General features: G+C 60.0%; 4 protein-coding genes across 4 annotated transcripts; all 4 read left to right on the top strand.

The window, feature by feature from the left end:
- Positions 1 to 487: 487 nt before the first annotated feature.
- LMXM_30_1000 (conserved hypothetical protein) lies at positions 488 to 3,859 on the top strand (the record flags this gene model as incomplete). Its single annotated transcript, XM_003877568.1, has 1 exon — positions 488 to 3,859. One exon carries the CDS (start codon positions 488 to 490, stop codon positions 3,857 to 3,859), a length of 3,372 nt encoding a protein of 1,123 aa, XP_003877617.1.
- A 1,196-nt stretch (positions 3,860 to 5,055) lies between these two features.
- Positions 5,056 to 6,315, top strand: LMXM_30_0990 (hypothetical protein, unknown function; the record flags this gene model as incomplete). The annotated part of the gene is made up of 1 exon (XM_003877567.1): positions 5,056 to 6,315. The coding sequence occupies one exon, from the start codon at positions 5,056 to 5,058 to the stop codon at positions 6,313 to 6,315; it is 1,260 nt and encodes a 419-aa protein (XP_003877616.1).
- A 940-nt stretch (positions 6,316 to 7,255) lies between these two features.
- Positions 7,256 to 9,568, top strand: LMXM_30_0980 (conserved hypothetical protein; the record flags this gene model as incomplete). Its single annotated transcript, XM_003877566.1, has 1 exon — positions 7,256 to 9,568. One exon carries the CDS (start codon positions 7,256 to 7,258, stop codon positions 9,566 to 9,568), a length of 2,313 nt encoding a protein of 770 aa, XP_003877615.1.
- A 1,228-nt stretch (positions 9,569 to 10,796) lies between these two features.
- Positions 10,797 to 13,460, top strand: LMXM_30_0970 (conserved hypothetical protein; the record flags this gene model as incomplete). The annotated part of the gene is made up of 1 exon (XM_003877565.1): positions 10,797 to 13,460. The coding sequence occupies one exon, from the start codon at positions 10,797 to 10,799 to the stop codon at positions 13,458 to 13,460; it is 2,664 nt and encodes an 887-aa protein (XP_003877614.1).
- Between the last annotated feature and the right edge of the window lie 5,797 nt (positions 13,461 to 19,257).

The raw sequence follows: 19,257 nt of genomic DNA, 5'->3' as shown, positions 1-19,257 counted from the left end.
TGCCTAGGACTCGTGCGATCCCCAGAGACAAAGGCGGCTGCTGACAGCCCTTATGGTGAGCGGCTGTACATTCCCCCCGCTTTCTCCCTCTACGAGCATCAGTGGCGATTAGTGGCTACCACTCGCCTCTTCGAACACGGTCGTTCATCAAGGACGACAACCCTCATCTCCCTTTTCCCACTGCTGTTTGCTTCTCATGCCCCCCCCCCTTCCCCGCAGTCGAGCGATTCGATAGCCCACAGAAGAGCTGAGGGTAGCGCACGTCCACCCCCCTCCCCCTCCCCTCACAACGTGCTCGCCGATATATACCAAGAGTCCGACAAGCCCACGTACGCACGCGTACACACACACACATATATATATATATATACGCGGATACAAGAACAGATCCATAGACTGGCGCGATTTATCGAAACTTCCGTTATTACTAACTCTCTCTCTCTCTCTCGTGATCACCTCGTCTTTTTCTCGCACCGCCACCTTCATCATGTACCGTGGCAGGCGGCTGTCCAGGATGCCTCAGAAAGAGGCCCCAGCGTCTGCGGCACATGCACCAGCGTCTGCCCCAGCTCCCAGTGCTCCTGTCATGCCTGCGACTCACAAGTCCAACATCCACGCCGAGACGGTGCGGATGAAAGAGACGTATACAGCGCCATTTATGTTGTACGATTCTCAGGCGCGGCGCATCGTTGCAAACCCCCACTACGATCGCGCTCTTGTCACCGAGATGCATCGTGTGCAGAGCATCATTGTCACACACCTCCGCACCCCGATCCAGGCACACCTCTCCTACACCCCAAAGGAGCTGCTCTATGAGCTGGAGGCTGCGCTGTACCACGTTTGCGCCTCCCTCGCCGTCCACGACGACGTGGCCTCTCTGCGGCACGTACTCAATGACACCGAGGCAGACCCGCTCATGCCGGAGCTAGAGTCCTTTCTCGCTCATCACAACGCACCCGCGAAGACGGTCGTTGCGCTTGCGCATTGTCTCAGCGAGGGCACCTCCCACGACGTCCTTACATCTTTTCTGCAGGTACTCGAGCAGCGAGTGCAGCAGGAGCTGGACCCCGCGGTGGATTGCAAACGGTCTGCGGATGAGCACCGCGCCCTGCTCGCGACCAAGAACAACCTGCAGGACATCGCGCAGCTGGTGCGCGATGTGCAGACGGCGTACCGCAGTATCGACACTGCGTCGCAGGCGCTGCGCCGGCAGCCGCAGAGCGACCCGACCGAGGTGGACATGCCTCGAAGCCCGGCAGCTAACGCTGTCCCCGCCCGGATAGTCGAGGGGGCGTTCTACAAGGTGCTGCGCTGGGTGGTCGCTGTGGACGCTGATCGACGTACGCTGCGGGCGGCGGCTACAAGCACTGCCGTCATGACTGAAGCAGAGTCTCCTCCGGGGACGACACCGATGCCCGAGGCGGCTGCAACGCCATCCACGGCGAACGTGAAGGCGTTTGCCAGAGTGATCGAGTATGACCCATATACGGGACATCTAACGCTGGAGCGCGCTGACGTGGCGCAGCGCTGGGGGCTCCTCTTGAACGACAAGGGCCTCCTTGTGGGCGTGGAGAATGAGCTGCGCAACTCTAGCGAGGCTGGAGAACGCCTGTACGACGCCGTCCAGCAGCAGTCTGGTGGGGCTGGCGGCCTAGCCATTTTCGAGGTGAACCGCCGCCGCGTACGCGCCGTCCACCTGAGCAGCGAAGAGGTCGCCTCCAGCCGCGATGACATTATGCAGAAGCTCCGCTCAAGCCTCACCCAAACCACCAAGACGCTCTGCCTCACCATTGAGAGGCGCAAGCAGGCGGACTTAACGGTGCCTCGTGAGGTTCTGTTCGAAGTGTCCTACCAAGGCGGCGAGGGCGGCGTCGGCCAGCGCTGTCTCCTCATGATGGAGCGCGCATCGACTTTCATTTCGTGGGGGCTGAAGCTGCAGTATCTGAAGGGCACCACCGCCGTTCTCTCTGACTTTGCGCCGAACATGAGGCTCTCCAACGCCGCCAAGAACCTTCTGTTTGACATGCGCGGCCGTCTCCGTGTTCTGAAGGTCAACAACCACGACATGGCAAAGCTGTCGGTGGCGGAAATGAAGAGTCTCATCTCCGGTTCGCTGCTGCTCACCCTTCATCTGCAGGTGACGGATGCAAAAGGGGACGTGCCGCCTGAGGCTGAGGCACCGCTGCCCCCTCAGGTGGAGCGGTCTCTCTCCGCTGAGGAGGTGGCAGATGCGCAGGAGACGCCAGCGGTGGATGCAGCACCTTCAGTGTCGCACACGGAAGCAACGGCCCTTGGAGAGGTCGACGCGGCAGCTGATGAGCCGGCAGAGACGACGAAGATGATGAATTCGGCACAAGGTGAGATCGACGATCTGGCCGACTCGATCGCGGATGGGTTTCTGAAGCAGTACAGTCAGGAGGCGCAGCTCGAGACCACGGCATCCGATAAGGCTGATGCGCCCGCTGTGGAGGTGGTGGACGCGGAGACTTTCGAGACGTTGGAGGACCTGCACTGGGCCAGGCCCACTACCACGATTGGAGCCCCTGGGGACGCGGATGATCACAGTTGCGACAGAGTCGCTGAGAAGGACGCGCGCTTGGAGCAGCTATCGCGGCAGCAGCACTACGAAGACGATGACGGTATACAAGAGGCCGCACCTGGTCTCCCAGATGAGGAGGCGGCTGATCACGCACTCACGGACGGTTTCAAGGACGTTGCTGATGGCGAGGACGTCCCAAAGGTGCAGGAAGCGGATAAGCAGATCGCTGACACCGAAGAGAACGCGGCGGAGTACGGGCTGGCTGGGGACGCAGATACCGCGGAGCAGGGGGCGAAGGACCGCATCGAGGCGGCTGATGATGAGGCCGAGGCGGAGCCGCCAAAGAAGACGCGTGGGCGCAAGAAGGCACCTGCCAAAACGGCCAAGGGGCGTGCGAAGAAGGACGGAACGAATGCGCGGGACGGCGGCCGCAGGAAAAAGGGCGGGAAGTCTGCTGCAGAGGACGGGCAAGAGGCAGAGGACAACGAGGACGCGCCTGCTCAGGAAGCTGCAGAGGAGGACGACAATCAACTGGAGAACTTCGAGGACAATGAAGCCGCTGAGGTGTCGCTAGGCAAAGCCGCGCTCGCAGAGGAGGCAGAGGCGCTTCCGTCCGAGGCCGCTGCAGGCGACACTACGATCGAGGGTGCCGAGGCGAAGCAGAAGCGCTGTGCTGGTTCAATGGCGTCCGCCGTTCCAGCAGCGACATCTGAAGAAGAGGGAAGAGGCGCGCGTGCTGAAGAGGACACCGCTGCTATAGAGCCAGATGACATCGGCAAGGGTTCCACCTCAGCCCCGGTGGACGTGCCACTCGTTGACCTCCCGCCTACGGCCGCAGAGGTGGCCGTCGAACATGGTCGGGAAAATGCCAAGAAGCAGAAGAAGCAGTCCGCCAAAGCGGACACCACGGAGGCGGCTCTCGCTGCTGAGGATGAAGTAGACGATGCGCCGCGGATCTCGCTGAACCGACTCCTCGAAGCACAGCCGCTGACCTTCGATAACGATGTCCGGCTCGAGAAGTTCGACGGCTCGACGTTGGAGCTGGAGCGGTCGAGTACGAAGCGCCCGTGGAACATCAAGGTGGCCTTTGCGGGAGAGGACATTATCATGACAAAGCTGCCCCCCTTTGCTCCGACGCAGCAGAGGCACCCATTTCTGCGGTCTCTGCGCGCAGGCCCGCAGGGTGAGGTGAAGTGGGTGGTGGACGGCCTGAATGGGCAGGACCTCTCCGTGATGACCAAGGCAAGCAAGACGAAGGCGTTGGACGCTATCAAGGGCTCCACGAAGCTTTCCTTTGTTTTGAGGGCACTTCGAAAGTGATGTGCCCAGAGTCAGTGAGCGGGGAGGGTTTGTGACGTGGCGGCACCTGTCGCGTCTCTCCGTGTGTCAGTGCTGTCGCGGCGAAGGCGGTTTCTCCTCTTCGAGCACGAATACCATAGAAATGCGGGAAGAACATATTGTACAGGTGCTTCATAGATGATTCGCTGGCGGTGTGTGTCTGTGTAGGGGATGGAGCTGCTCAGACACGACTGCTGTCTTTCATACATGCGAGTCTCGATGACCTTTCCTGAGTGGGTAGTGACTTGCTCATGTACTAGACGAAGCACAGTGACGTCATCGTGTGCGTGTGGCAGCGCAGCAGGACGGCATTGCCTTTCTGCTAGACACTTGTTTTCTTCCCTTTTTTCTTTTCGCTGTCGTTCGTTCGTACGGTCTCGCGGGTCTTCTCCAGTGCGGGTCGCCCCTCCCATCGCTAGCGTTGCTTGTTGTCACCACGGTCGTGCCCCCTTCTGTGTTGCCTTGTAATTCTCATCATGTGATCGGGGTGTCGTCGACACCCCGCCCCGCCCGCCCCCACTTCTCTGGGGTGTGTGCTGTGCCCCTCTCAGCGCACGTGCTGCTTTCCTCCCTTCTTTTGCAATCCTTTTTGATGGTGCGTACACCGCTCTTCGTCTCATCTGTGCTCGACCGCAGCCACAAAATAGGACACGGGGGAGGCACGGCGTGGGAAGAGTGCCGCCGCCACCGCCGCCACCGCCGCCAGCTGCAGCAGAAACCCGAACACTTCCATACATGCCCCACGCAATCTTTGCAGCCACTTATACCTGCTAGCGTCAAACGGCCGCAACAACACAAAAGAGGGCAAATCAAAAGGTGGTGTGGCTGGGGTGGTATCGCCCGCACGAGGACACCGCAGGGCGTATGTTTCGTGCACAGGCAGCAGCCACTGACGGAAAAAGCGGAAGCAAGAAAAGATATCTACATTTATCCATAGACGCCGTAACCTTGGAGTGGCAGTGCATCGTATACAAGGGGCACGCGCAGTGACTCATAGAGCAAACACATTCTTGCCATCTTCACCTCTACTCACACCGGCGCCTACCGCGGAGGGTGACGCTTCACTCACAGTTTTCTCTCCTACGCATCGCGTATCAGCTCGCCGGGTAATCTTCTGCAAAGCGAGCAACGGACAACGGAAACGAAAAAGAAAGTCGAGCAGCTGCATCTCCGTTGCCATGCTCTTGCGCAGCCTTCCGCTTTACGCGGTCAGGGTCGTTTCGGTCTCGCTCATCGAGTCGATGCCATTTCCTGGAATGGGCAGGCCCCCCACGGGTAGTCATGCGACTCTTACCTTTCATCTCCACCGCTTCCGCAACAGCGAGAGCTTCGGCGTTGACTGCAAGTTCCAGTCGTTTGGTGGCTGTGATGAGCAGTGCTTTGTTCGTGGCATGAGCGCCGATCTCGTGGCGTCGTCGGCTGCTCTAAAGAGCGTGCTTGGCAACGGGAAGGCTGCACACACGAACTCTGTTCGGGTGACAAGCATCAACGGCATCGCTAGTTTGACGAAGACGACGGTGCAGGAGCTGTTCGACAGCGGCCGCGATGTGATTGTGCAGTGCGCCGTGTCTGCCGTTGCCGACAGCCCGTCTGATCCTAGGCAGGTGGACACTGGCATGGAAAGAGAAGAGGATGAAGCCGAGGCAACGCGCACTCCCAAGAAGCGTGGGCGAAAGCCAAAGGTGCCAGTGACGGGTGCTCTCGGTGCTGATGACACCGAGGTAGTCGGGGCGCCATCCAAGAATGGCGCGAAGAGGCGAGGGCGGCGCGCTCGTGGTCTATCGCTGAAGAATCCCAAAGTGAGCAAAAAGCGGCTACGCTACTCCGGCGCTCGCTCGGTAGTGAAGCAGATGACCAGAAAAGATACGGACTTGTCTGTCGACGATGGCTTGTCGGCCGATGCGGAGGCGGTCGACGAAACGGCCGCCTCTGCGGCGGACGAGATCAATGCAGCCGCACTGGAGACGCTGCACAAGCTTGCGCCGGTAGCGCCTGTGAGGACACGCGGTCGGCGATCAACGAAACGCGAAGCATTGCTTGATCCGAAATGGCGGAGCACGGCAGTCGGGCAGACCTCAGACGACTTTTGGTTTACGCATGCGGAGGCAACGCCAGCGGAGGGCGGAGAGGATGACGAGGCGCGCCCCGAGGATGCGGCGGTGCCGACTCGAAAGCGGCGAGGGCGTCCAGCCAAAATGGCCGTCGTCGACGCTCCCACTGAGGTGGAGACAATGGGGGTAGCGAAGCGTGGGCGCCGTCGGTCAGCTGGCCGCCTCTTTGAAGTAGAGAAGCAGAAGAAAACCCCCGGGCGGCGTGGGCGACCTCGCAAGATGGACAAGGTCGCAGATGTACTGGATGTAACCCAGGCAGCAGAGGCCAGCTCAAGCGAGGAACCAGCAGAACAATCCGAGGATGCTGATGCTGAGCTGGAGTTTTGATAGGCGCAATGAAATCGTCGCTGGATGGCGTCTCTCTTCATCTCTCTCCTCGTGCTTTGGAAAAGGGCATCCATGCCGCGTCGCGCTAATAATCTTCACAGACTCGTTCGGTGCTCAGCGCGACACACACGCGGAAGTCGAAAGCGAATAAACGTTTTTTTTTGTCGTTGTTCGCCCCGCATGCGAGTGACAGGCGCGGTATGTTTCGTATCGGCTCGCCTTTCGTCATTGGCTCTTCCATGCGAACTGCTGCTCATGAAGGCGCGTGCGTTTTTCGGGCCTCGGCCTGCACTGGATGCGCAGGAACCCAACTGCATCGATCTCCTCTTTTTCTTCGTGTATCGGTTCACCGTGTCGCTTCACCTCTACGGGACTCATCTGTCCAGTAAATAGCAGCGCTCGAAGTGTTTGCTGTTGCTTGTCGCAACAGCGTCCTGCTGAAGAAGCTCTTCTGCACCAAATTTGAACGCCCTTCTCTGTACTGTGTACGTTGTGCCGTCTAGTGTCTGTGGGCGCCGTAGCGCAACACCCCAGGATAAGGCGTGCTCAGCTCCTCGGGAGAACCTGCCCTCACTATCAATCGCCTCTTCACGCCCCACCACTGCTCTCCTTTTCTCGCTTCTGACAGGGTCATCGCCGCCCTTCTCATTACGTTTATCCACGCCTGGATTTCGAGTTCACGCGGTTCATCACAGCTGAGAAGCACGTATCTCCCCATTCTTGTCGTTTGCTTCGCGTCTCCCGCCGCCCCTTCCCGCAGACCAGACCCCACCCCCTCGATCGCTCGTCGTCCTCGTCCTCGTCTACGGCGACCACTACACACTTATTGCCTACGCGTACGTTCTGAGCACCTCCATCGTGCGCGGTAGCACGCCTCTCCCGATCGCCTTCTCCACTTGCCCAGTCCTCCTGAAGTGTGGTCTCGACATATCTGGCAAACATGAGTAGCTCCACGCTAACCGAAGCGCTGAGTCGCCTGAGCAGCTGCAAAGAGCCGGCAGATCTCATCTACAGCAAGGATGCTGCGCGCCTACTGGGCAGCGCAGCTCCACGACAAGGCGCGGCGCCGACTGTGCCACCACCACACGGGACGAGCCCCGTAGATGACTACTCGGTGCTTCTCGCTCGCAGGATAGGGACGATGGTGGCACGCCTCAACGAGCTCACGAGTCCGACCTCTCAGGTTATCCTCACGCCACGAATGGTGCTTTGTGAGTTGAGGGACATTGTGCGTCAGGCCCTTTACGATTCCCTCCCAGCGGATATGCGGAGGGACGTCTCGCCGACGGACAAGGCGGCGGTGGTGAAGCAGTTTAGCTCGTACGCCTCCTCGCGGCAAGTGCCGATCGACGCTGCTGTGGAGGGACTCTACGCGGTTTCTTACGTGAGCGTGAAGCTGCGCATCGAGCTGGTGGCGCTGCAGCTGCAGCGTCGCATTCAGGAGGAACTCGCCAAGAAACACACGAAGACCTCCGCGGAGAGTGTCGCGGCGCTTGTCGTAACACAGACGCTGTTGGAAGACTTTGTGGCGGTCTACAATAACGTCATGCTCACCGTGCCTATCATCAAGGCAGCAGTGCGCGATAGTAGCGCTGAGGAGGCAGCGCGGCGGCTGGCACCGGTCTACCCGCAGTACTTCTACCAACTCTGCGATTGGGTGCTCGTCCTCGAGTCGACCATGAGCTCGCCACCGATGTCCTACACGCAGGTGACACGGGTGAAGCTCAATGAGCAGGATGGCACTGCTGTCGTTGACTTGCACCGGCCGACGCCAGACACGCCGTGGGGGCTGTTGCTCAACGAGCAGGGCGCGCTGGTGGACATCGATGTGAGCCTGCGCGTCTTCGAGAAGGCGAGAAAGCTGCACGACCTTCTGCAGTCCGCCCCGCAAGGCGCATCCATCGTGATGATTAAGGGGCGGTCGGTCGAACCTGTGGCGCGCGGCGATTACGCGGCCTATACGCGCCATCTGCTGCAGACCTTACAGTCCGCGACAGAGGGACGCAAGAACGTACAGCTGGTGCTCAAGTCGAGCTCGTTTAAGGCGGAGGCCCGCTCGCTGCCGACGGAGGTGGCCTTTCTGGCTCCACCACAGGGCGGCGAGGGCACCTCCGGCCAGCGCGTGACGCTGGTTCTGCGCCGGCAGAGCACCGCAGCGGAGTGGGGCTTCACGGTCGACGAGCAACTTTACTGGCGCGCGCCCTCAAAGCATATTCTGTCAAAGCCAGCGAAGGAGTTCGTGCGCGAATATGGCATGCACCTCCGACTACTGGCAGTGAACGGTGTTGAGGCGCTACACATGACGCAGGTGCAGCTCCTGATCGAGGCAGCCGAGACTGTCGTGTTGGAGCTGCTCGTGATGCCCAAGTCCGCACAAGATCGCCTGACTGCCTCACGCAGCACCACAACCGCGGCGCCTGTCGCGGCCACAATGACCAGCAGAGAGACGCTATCGGCGGAAGCTGCGGAGCCACGTAATACGATAAGTGGCGATGACCTCGACAGAGACCGTGTGGAGGCGGCAGTTAGCAAATTTTTGCAGCAGCGCGCCGCCGCTCCCACTGCAGCGGCTGCCCCGAGTGCTGTGGGCCCGCCGATCGCGATGGAGACACCCCTGGTGGAGTCTGTTACTATTCCACCATCCCCGGCCGCCGCGGCGACCGTGATTGCGGCGGAGGGCGTCAGGAAGGGAAAGAAGCGTGAACGAAAGCCTAAAGCCCTGAAGCAGCTGCTTGCGGAATCCACTGTGTCTGAAACGCCGGTGGTTTCGCGACCCGCGGCGGACACCGAACCCACGAGGGTGCCCTTGGGGGAGGCCACCGCACAAAATAGAGGTGGGATAGAGGCTGAAAAGACAGCGAGCGACGCGAGCGAGCCACCAGCCGCTCGCCCACAAAAACCGGAAGGAGAGCCCGTGGAACCTTGCACGTTCGACAACGAGGTCAAGCTCACCCATCTTTCCGAGGATGAGATGGTGCTGGAGCGGCCTTCCGTGGATACGCCGTGGGGACTCCCGATTGGGCGCCTCACGGATGCCTCCGAGGCACCGCAGCAGCTGCCTCTGCGGTTGATGAGTCTGCCAAGCAGTCGCAAGGCAAGGGTGCGCCAGCATCCCTTCTTCAACAACTTTAGGAAGCAGCCCACCACGTGGTACATCGCCGCGGTGAACGGCACGCCAGCGTCGGATGCCGAGGCGACGCTGAAGCATATTAGTCAGCTCACTCGCATGACGCTACGCTTTCTTCGCAAGTAGGCACACAGGGACACCGGTAACCGTTTTGCGCACGCTCCTCACCGAGTGCGCAGAGGCTGTACAGGTCTGGTGCTGTGCGACTGCGGTCGTCTTTCACATGAAAAAGGCGTGCATCACCAGATGTTTTGGTGGGATTCCGCGCATGTGCACTCGGCTACGCGCTTTCCTTCTCGGGCCTGGCGTGTTTCTCGCGACGCCATGCTTCCGCTCTTTCGAGTGTTGTGGCCATCGCTTGTGGCCATCTGCGGAGCACTTTAACGTCTCCATAGACGCCGCAACGTGCGAGGGCCGGCATGTTTTTCTTTTTTTTCTTTGCACCGTCCACCTGTTGTCCCCTACCATAGAAGTGCTTCTCGAGTCTTGTCCTCAGGCGCCAACGAGCTGTGACGCAGCGCTCCGCGTGCTTGCTTCTTTCGCTGTGCATCGCGTTCTCTTGTGCCGGGCAATGATTGCACCTGCCTTGCTTTCTTCATTCTCTTTTCGGTTGGATCACGAGTGGGTACACACGCGCGACGCGACGCAGCCTTCGTTGCCACGCAATCTTGCTGTGCTTGGATGCGTGACTGGCGGGGCGGGCGTGCGCCTCGTTAGCGCGGTTTTGCTTGACGGATCCTTTACGGGAACAGTAGACAACGGAAGAGACAAGAACACAAGCAAGGAAGCAGCCCTTCGCCTGGGGGTGTGTCAAGGGAGCCTTGTTGCAGAGCGGCGTGTGGCGGCCCATGGGCTAACAGAGGGCAGGTCTGTGCTGCGGCCAGTCCCGTCTTTGCCCCCGCCCCTCCCCCATCCCCTTCGTCAAAAGGTGGGATCGACGGTACGCCTTTTCTTCATAGTGTCTTTTGGTGTTCTGAAGAGTGTCGTATGCGTGGCGCATGGACATGTCTGTAGGCACGTGCTGAACTGCCTCAGAAACCGTGCGGCGCACCGGATGTGCCCTCCCCCCTCCCTCACCGTCTCCGCATGGCGAGGTGTTGCTCCACTCTGCCGTCTCCTTCCTCGTCTTCTCATTCCCATTCCCACTTTGCCAGAAGGACCGCAGTGCCGGGGCAGAGCCGGAGGACAACGCTGAGGTGTGACGACTGCCTGCCTCGTTTGCGTGCAACGGCATGGAGCGGAGCCGGGACGGGTGTTTACCGACGCCCGACCAGACAGCAGCGGACCTTGTCGAGGAGGTCTTCATGCGCCTTGGACACCGTATTCGTTTTTGAGCATTTGGTTCAACGCTACGATGCTACCGAGTAAGATACACTGCTGTAGTGCTTCGGTGCGTCGTCCGTGGGTGTCGGAGTATCTGACACGCATGGGTGTTGCCCATGGTGATACCGCTTCTGCGCACCCACACAAGGGTTCATCAGGGTGCAAGGCGCAGCCCGCTGATTGCGGGGACATCGCGGAAAGCGAGCTAGCTGCGATACAGGAGCAATACAGAGAGGCGCGCAAGCAGCTCCTGGTGGCGCTTCATGTGCAGCCGTTTTCGTACGCAAAAGTTGTTGCACGTGCACGCGGCCTCTCTCACGCAAAACCCGACGACATCTCTGACCTTCGTGGGCTTTGCAGCACTGACTATGACTCCCTTGATGACAACTCCACGCTCGAACCTGCTGCACGGCAGTCGGCGAGTTGCACAAGTGAGGCCGACGCGCCGCCCGCAGCGCCTGCGTCCGCCACTGCGGAGTCGGCTGATGCCGGTCCTGCCCAGGAATCGTCCTCGTCTGCCACTTGTGTTGCTTCTGCTGCTGGTGCTCCGGCAGCGGCGGTGGTACGTTGGCCGACTGTATCGCAGATGTCGAAGGCGATAGAGCGCCGCATCATGGACTACCAACGTTTGTGGCGTGCTGCCAATATGCTGGCCAGCGACAGGTTGGGGTTGGGGGGGACGTGGTGTGCCTTGGCGTCTCCCACAAGTACAGCAGAGCCGACGTCTACGTCCTTCTTCAGTGGGGGCTCGCTTCCGTTTTTGCTGGCGACTATACCGCACACGCTCGTCTCTGCAATCGCCGAGCACGCCATCCTTCACGCTTGGTATGGCGGACCACACGTCTACCCCGATGCCAAGTTACCATGCCCCACTGCCCCCTTTGTCTTCAAAGACAGCCCCCTACTACGTGTGGATGACGTGACGAGTCTCCAGTGGGACCGCGCGCAGGCGGCAAACTTCCTTGTCGATGTGCTGCGGCAGCCCGCGGTTCAGAAGGAGCTTCGCCAGCGCCTGTGGGGCGCTGCACAGAACTGCCACCGCGGTGTTCTCCGAAGACTAGAATCTCTTGCCCTGAAGAGGCAAGTGGAGGGTGCCTCCCATGAGGCCGCTGATGATCGCCTCATTCTGCTTGACGAGGTGCCAGGCATGCCTTCACCGCCGTCCTTGCCCCTCCGTGAGCTGCGAGACGACTTGTTCAGCTTTGATGAGCTCTTGTACTTTGTGCGCGTCTCGCCCTCATCGTACGCGAAATCTCGCCAGCAGCGGGTAGAATGTGCGTCACTTCGGTCGACGCATCTCTTCCGCTTCGTCTCGAGTCACGCGGACGTTGCAGCGGCGCTCAGCGATCGGCCGCGCTCGAACGTCTCCGACGCGCTTTTCCGTGTTTCTCTCCGGAATGGGGACACGAGCGCAAAGGCGAACTCCGCACCGGTGTTGCTGTCCACACGAGACAAGCTGTGGCTGCTCTTGAGTGAGATGGTGCGGCTGCGGTACCTCGTTGCATATCTATTAAACTTTGAAGTAATGCTTCACCGGGTGCGAGATGGCCACAGACATTTGCAGCGCGGGCACCCAAAACCAAAGGAAGTGGACAGCGCCAGTTTCCCGGGTAACAGTAGCCCCGAGCAGCCGGATGCGCAGGATGCAGAAAACGCGAAGTGTGTTGCAGCTGTCTTCCACTTCCTCGACATCCGGCTACACACGCGGCTGGCCGTTAGCCCGCACCACCGCCGCTTCTTGCGTCTTGCGCGGGTGCGTCACTGTGAACGGTCCGCGGCTCCGGAGCCGCCAGAGCGGACGACCGCCACCCATGGGGCCACGGATGCCGACATGTGTGCCAGACGCGAGGGCCAACGATACGCAACGGTCCAGGAGTTATTCAGCGCGTTCTCGAAGGCTCTCGACGAATCCACGACGCCACCGTCGCCACTGCCAACCACCGTCGCATCTTACACGTCATCGGCGAAAAGTGCCGACGAATGGCAAGGTGCCGCAGAAAACGGCAAAGAGGCGATGAGCGAGAGGCCAGACCACAAGCGTTGCAGGGGTGCTCGACAGAACGTAGCGCAAACAGGAATAGCCTCAGGCGGACCATTGTCACTTTCCCACACAGATGCTGAATTCCTCAAGGCCATTGTGTCGGTGAGGCATCAGGATCAGCCACCGAGTTCAACCGGGCAAGGCACCCCAATGAGAACCACCCGCGGCGGCGCTGTGACATCTCCGTCTGCTAACCCCGGCGAGCTTCCGTGCAGCCGCGGCCCACCTGACAGACGATGCCTCACTACTGAGAGGTCAACGACATCTCTCCCGAAATCGAGGCGAACCGCCAACGATCCGCATCCGTTTGTGGACGTTGTGTTTGAACGCAAACGCAACACGGCTAAATGGCCCTTTCAGGCACTTCGGGCTCGCACGAACACATCTAACTTCAAGGTTCGCCTCCGCTGCTCCCACGACGTCAGCAGCCATGCAGCTGCGATTTGTGTCCAGCTTTCATGCACACAGGAAGCGGATGAAAAGACGGAAAGGGTACCACTATCGAGAAAATCGGCTGCCGACTTGCTGCAGGAGTACCCTTACGTGACGCACGTAAACGATACCTCTGCCAGAAAGCCGGACCGTGTTGTACGCTTATTTCGCTCTGCTCACGTACTGAAGCTGCGACTCGCCAGGAGACCGCCGGACGCGTGACAGGATGCAGCTCTGTGGTAAAAGGTGGTGTCTTGGGAAGGGCTGCGTGTCTGTCTCAGCCTCGATTAGATGCTCGCGCGGAGCTCGTTGTCGGGTGATGCCAGAAAAACGTGCACTCTGCGCAGACTAGCTGCTAATGCCTACTGAACAAAATACCCCTTTTGAAGCTCAAAGCCAAATGAACAACATGCGCACGACACCGACTGTCTCGTCGGTTAGCCTCTCCATTCACATGAACGCCGAGCTCGTCACGCCTCTCCGCCAATCGCCAGGGAGGGGGGGGGGCTGTGGACGTGTCGTTGAAAGACTCAAGGCGGCACCTTTATGCTATCTGCCCTCTCCTCGAACGCAAAAAAAAGCGTCGCTACTCTGCTGCTTGCCCTCCTCTTCTTGACGTCTCCATCATGCCTTTCTCTCGGTGGTGGGTGGTGGCGGGGTGTTTGCGCTTCTCGCAGATTTAGCTGAGCTCCGTCTTCCTTCACCGCATTTTGTTTTGTTGTTTTACTTTTCAAGGTTTTCGAACTCGCAAGCATCGTACTCCTCGTGCTGCTCTCCAGCCCACACTGTCCGATCTTTCATACCCCTTTTCAACGAAGCCATGTCCGCGATGCAGCTGCTGATTGTCGCCCTGGCGGCGTGCCTGTCGGTGGCGGCGGCAAAGTCCAAGGAGGAGTTCCCGCTTGTGTGGGTGTGCCTCGGCATCACGGTGGTTGGCGTGATTGCGGCACTGTACGTTGCGTACAAGCGCCCCGATGAACTGCACCTGCCGGGGTCCGTGGTGATGACGGCGGTGGAGAGCGACCCTGGCCACGGCAAGAACGTCGCGGAGCCCATTTAGGGACGAGATGCTGTGCGCGCGTGAGCCCGCATGTGTATGTGTGTGTGCTTGTGTGCTTGTGTGTTTGTGTTTTCTATGGCGTGAGTGGGTGGGCGCTCTGTGGTGGTTGTCTCCGGTGCGCGGGACAGTTGCGTGTCTGTCCGTGTGTGGGTGTGTGGGTGTGGGTGTGTTGTGTGATTTTTTGTTCTTTTTTTTTACATTTCTCCACTGTACTTCGCCTTTTTTGTTTCTTTCGTTTCTTCGAACGCTGGAGCTCTTCCGTGATGGTGTTGCGGTCTCCCGTCTCCTTTTCGTTGGTCCTGTACCAGCCCACCCCCCACCCTGTCCCCCCTGCAGCATCCGACGGCGTGGTGGGGTGGGTCGGTGGGGCGGGACGTGAGTGGCCCTGATGAGGCCTCTCCGCCCCCATTTACGCGCTGGAGGGCACGACAGCGATGCAGCATTGCGCCCGGAATACGATAAAAACGAGAAGAGAGACAGAGAAGACGCGCGCTGACGTTGGCGGGGCGAATGCCATGCCATGCAGGATGTAAAGAATACGCTGAAAACGAAAATGCTCGCATGGCTGAAGCTTATCTCTGTGGCTGGTGCTCTTCTCTCTCATCCGGTGATGGTGTGCATGTATCTCTGCTCTTAACGTGTGTTCGTGCGGGCACCCCTACCCCCCATCCGCCCTCACCTTGACAACACCCAAGCACACAGCAGGGACTGACGGCACTAACACGCAATAAATGAAAGGGTTGAAGTAAAGGTAGGGCTGGGGGGCGCACGTGTGAGTCTCTCTCTCTGACGTTGGCTCCATCTCCCTAAAGGTTCTCTCGCTCACAGCCGCTCAGCCGGCACGTTCACGTTCTCCTCATCCCCCGTGACGTACTCTTGTAGCTGTAAACCTTCGTGCAGGGCTTTTATCATAGGCGGGTTCGCCTATGCCGAAGGAGAAAGTCCTGAAAGAAAGTGTATTGCACCTCTGATACCTTCACGCAGCACACACTTTGGACGTTATCTGCCCCACCCACAGGCTTGCCAGCGGCGTACTGATGGAGTGTGCGTGATCGCCGTTTCTGCCTGAACCAACGCCGTGTGGGGCGCTCTATTACTCGATGCCCTCTTTGGTAGTGCTCTTCTATTTTTCTGTAATGCCCTTCACATCGAGCTATTGGGAAGTGATGTGTGGACGTGCGCGAGTCGGATACTCTACCGAGCTACCTAATCCTCTGCCTTTGGCCCTCCTCCACCGTACAAGGCCGTTGCTTTGGTCAGTGTCGATCCATTACGCTCGCAGCGGCTCCCCGTCGCGTCCCTCCCCCCGCCTCCCGCGCTTCTCCGTCCATCTCTTCACGGGCTTCTTTGGTAACTTTTCGTTTTTTTTGTACTTCTTCGTTTTGTCCGTGCGGCCACTCTAAGCGCAAAGTGGGATGTGTGTCTTTTCCGCTGTGTGTGTGTGCGCGTGCGCGTGTGTTTTTTTTTCTTCTTTTTTCCACGTGTCTGCAACGAGAATTCGGCCTTCATGGGCGGTGTGCGCTGCCACCCCTTTCCTCCCTCCCTCTCTTACCAACCCGCCTTTGCCCCCCCCCCCACAGACCGTTTCCATACACGCCCGCATACTCGGAAGTACACCCTCGAAAGGCAACGACGAAGTAAAAAAAAAAGGAGCGTCTTTACGGAGGCACACATGTGACGCAGGTGAGCTGCCATGAGAAAAATAGTAAGCGAGATGAGAATACGGGCTATCCGAGAAAGACGAGAGAGGGACCGCACGCCTAGCTAGGAATATCGTGATGCCGGGTTAGTGATGCTCCCTACTTGTGCAGGGGGGGGGGTTCCGCTGCTCGAGTCAGCTTCCTGGTTGGCGGTGTTGGTGCGCGCTTCGTGACGTTCTCGCTTGGAGTTTTGGTTTCCCCTTCTCCTTTCTCTCACGCTGGAGGTATATCCAGAGAGCGTCCTTTGCCTTGGTGCGCTTCGTGTCCTTCGGTATAAGGGTGACAACAAATACGTAAAACGTGGGCTCCCCACAACCGTGCGACGAATTCGATTCCCTCGTGAGAGTCGAGCAACCACTCTTCACAGCCTTCCTATTGTTACTCCCTCACTTGCATAACTTTCCGCCTCCGTCACCGATGGTGACCTACCCGCCTATGTATATATATATATATGCGCGTGTGTTTGTGTTTTGCCTTTTTCTTTGCACTGTTTACGCTGTCACCGTTGCTCTATACACGTCCTTACGAAGCAATGGCCTCACAACATCACTGGAGCAGCGGCCACCACAGAGACTACACCGCTCCCTGACACTCCCTTACGTGATCCCAAATTGCCGCCCCTCCCACTCCCCTCCAAGAAAAAAAATAGAAGAAAACAGACCTGCACCATGTCACTGTGAATCGTGGAAACATCAGGCGACGCCGCGGCTCACCACTCCAGCAACACCCTCCCTCTACTTGTTTGCTACGCAAAGTTGCCGAAAGAGTCCCGCCTCCTTCGGTTTCGTTTCCCTTCATCCGTCTTTCTCTTCTGCTGGGTTGTGGGCGTCACCCTGCAGGGATGTGCCGAAAGACGAGTGACGGCCATCCGTGCCTCTTAAAGCAATTGCCGAACCGCCGAAGAGCTCTGCTTTGTCTTTGTCATGGCCGTACTTCGTGCAGACGATGCGGCGCATCCTGGCACTTGTACCCCGGCACACCCCATGCTAACTGTGAAGATATAGAGAGAGATGAGATGAGAAACAGAGCGACACAAACATCAAGAGCGAACCGGCAGCTGCCAAGGAGGCAGGTGAGGAAGCGGAGGTGCGGAGCACCGTACACCCGGCAGCATTTCGAAGAGGCTCAATTGACTTGGCTGTACACTGAAGTCGCCAAGGTCACGAGAAAGCGTCGTTATTTCAGGGTACATACTACGCAGAGCAGAGCTAAAAACAGCTAGTTTCCAGAGCACTTCTGACTCTGTGACACCACACTGTCAATGCTACCCTTTTTCAATGTAAGCACCCAGTGAGGGGTTCATTGGATAATATTGCCCACGTTCGTGGTGGATATTGCGCTGGCGTGTCTGCAGCCGCGCGCGACTGGCTGTTCCCTACCAGCCACACTCGCATTCTGCTGCGCTGCGCGACGCTGTGGAGGGAGGAGAGCCTCGGCGATGGCGGTGTCTTTGTCGGCCACCGCAGGGGTCGGGGCCTGGGGATCGCTGCTGCTGCTGCTGTGCCGCGGCACGATGCTGCAGGGGCAGGCAGAGACAGCGCACGAGCCAGCGAGCGGGAGCGGCGGCGCGTGTCGCGCACGGCGTCTATCTTGTCGACGCTGGCGCTCGTGGAGGCAAGCTGTCGCTACCACTAGCAGTCTTCTCTGATCGGCTACTGCAGCCCCCTCCCCCACCCCCAAACACGCACACGGGCGCGCACGCCGCCGTGACGGCTCCCCACATGCAGAAGGCCGTGCATGTCGGTGTGCCGGGGGCACGTGGATGCCATGTTTGGGCTCCTGCGGAATGCGGCCAGCGACTATCGACGGGTGTATGTCGGCAAGCTCGTTGCGGCGCACATGCGGGCGCTCGCCTCGGATGCGCTGGTGGTGCCACTTGCGGCTGCGAAAGGGTGCTGGAACTCGAGTACGCGCCGGTGGCCGTGTCCCGGCCGCGACCGCCATCGACACCTGTGCGGGGCAGGCGGTGCGGGTGCGCAGCTCTTGTCCCCAGCACGGCGCACGTGCCGCCGCTGCGTCTCCTGTGATTGAGTGTCCCTGCTTCGCGGTGTCCGTGGATGCCGCCCGTGCACGCCCGAGGGGTTGCTCCCCGGGGGCTTGTGCGGGGGAGGGGCACAAAGGCACGCGGGGAGAGGGGGAGGGGGGGGTGACGACACGCGCTGCCGACGAGGGCCGCGTGACGGTGTCGCCTGTGCACTCGGTCGTGGACGGCACCGCGGCCGCCGTGCTGGGCCCCCGAGCCGACGGAGCGGCTAGCAATGCCCACCTGGGACAGGCCGATGATGCTGTCAAGGCCCCGACGCCCGCGCCGCGCACGGCGCTAGTGGAGAGGTGCAGAGAGAAGGCGCTCGGCGGTGGCGGCGCCACGGGCGCAGGCCTCCACCTGAGCGACGAGCACGCGGCGCAGCGTCCGAGGTGTGCCAAGCGCAACAGCGGAAGGGTGAGAGACAGCTGCGGCAGGCCCTTTTCGCCCTCATCTTCTGCCTGCCCAGCGAGGGGCTTGTGTTGGCTTGGTGGGCGCGACTTTGCGTGCGCCTCCTCTGCTTCGCGCCCCTCGCGTTGTTGTCCCCTCTTCTTCCCCTCTGGCCGTGCGTGTGCTGCTCTCTCGCGCCTGTTGCTTTCCTCCATCCCCGGCTGGATGGTCCGGGCCGGCGCACGCGCATGAGCCTGGCATGCCGCCGCTCTCCCCGCTGCCCCTGCTCCCACGCACTGCGCGGTGTCCCTGTGCCTGTGGCTCTTGCACGTCCCGCACGCCCACGGAAAGGTCTGCCGACTGTAATGCTTGGCTCCGCGCCTGTGGCCGGGCTCCGTGACCTTTGAACCTCCGCCTATTTTCTCTGCAGCATTACACTGTGCTGCAAAGCGGTCACGGCGTGTGATGCGCCGGTGGCTTTGGCTGCGTGATGTCGTACCGGTGCGGTCCCGTTTCGCGGACCGTGCCGTGCCTGCCTCACCTCGCACGGGCTCTCCTCCGCCCACGCTGACTGAAGAGACTGCTTTCAGCCGCACGACGTCGTTGGCTTCGAGGGCGGAAGAGGGGGGAGGGCTGTGCGGGAATCGAACTGCGCCTGTGCTCCTCCCTCTTCGTTGTTCCTTTGCGTGCGTGACGAGGCCAATCGGCGGTCTCGCTTTCCTCGAGGGTAGTCGCACTCAGTAGCCCGCATGGCCCGTGGCGATGCGTGAGCGGCGCACCCGACTGGCATAAACAGCCCGTAGGCAGAACGCCGGGACCACCGGATTGTATGCTGCCGCACGTGAG

The sequence above is a fragment of the Leishmania mexicana genome, chromosome 30 (assembly GCF_000234665.1).
Source record: "Leishmania mexicana MHOM/GT/2001/U1103 complete genome, chromosome 30".
Taxonomy (NCBI): domain Eukaryota; phylum Euglenozoa; class Kinetoplastea; order Trypanosomatida; family Trypanosomatidae; genus Leishmania; species Leishmania mexicana.
Note: the sequence above shows the minus strand (reverse complement) of the source record. Positions and strands in the feature narration are given on the sequence as shown.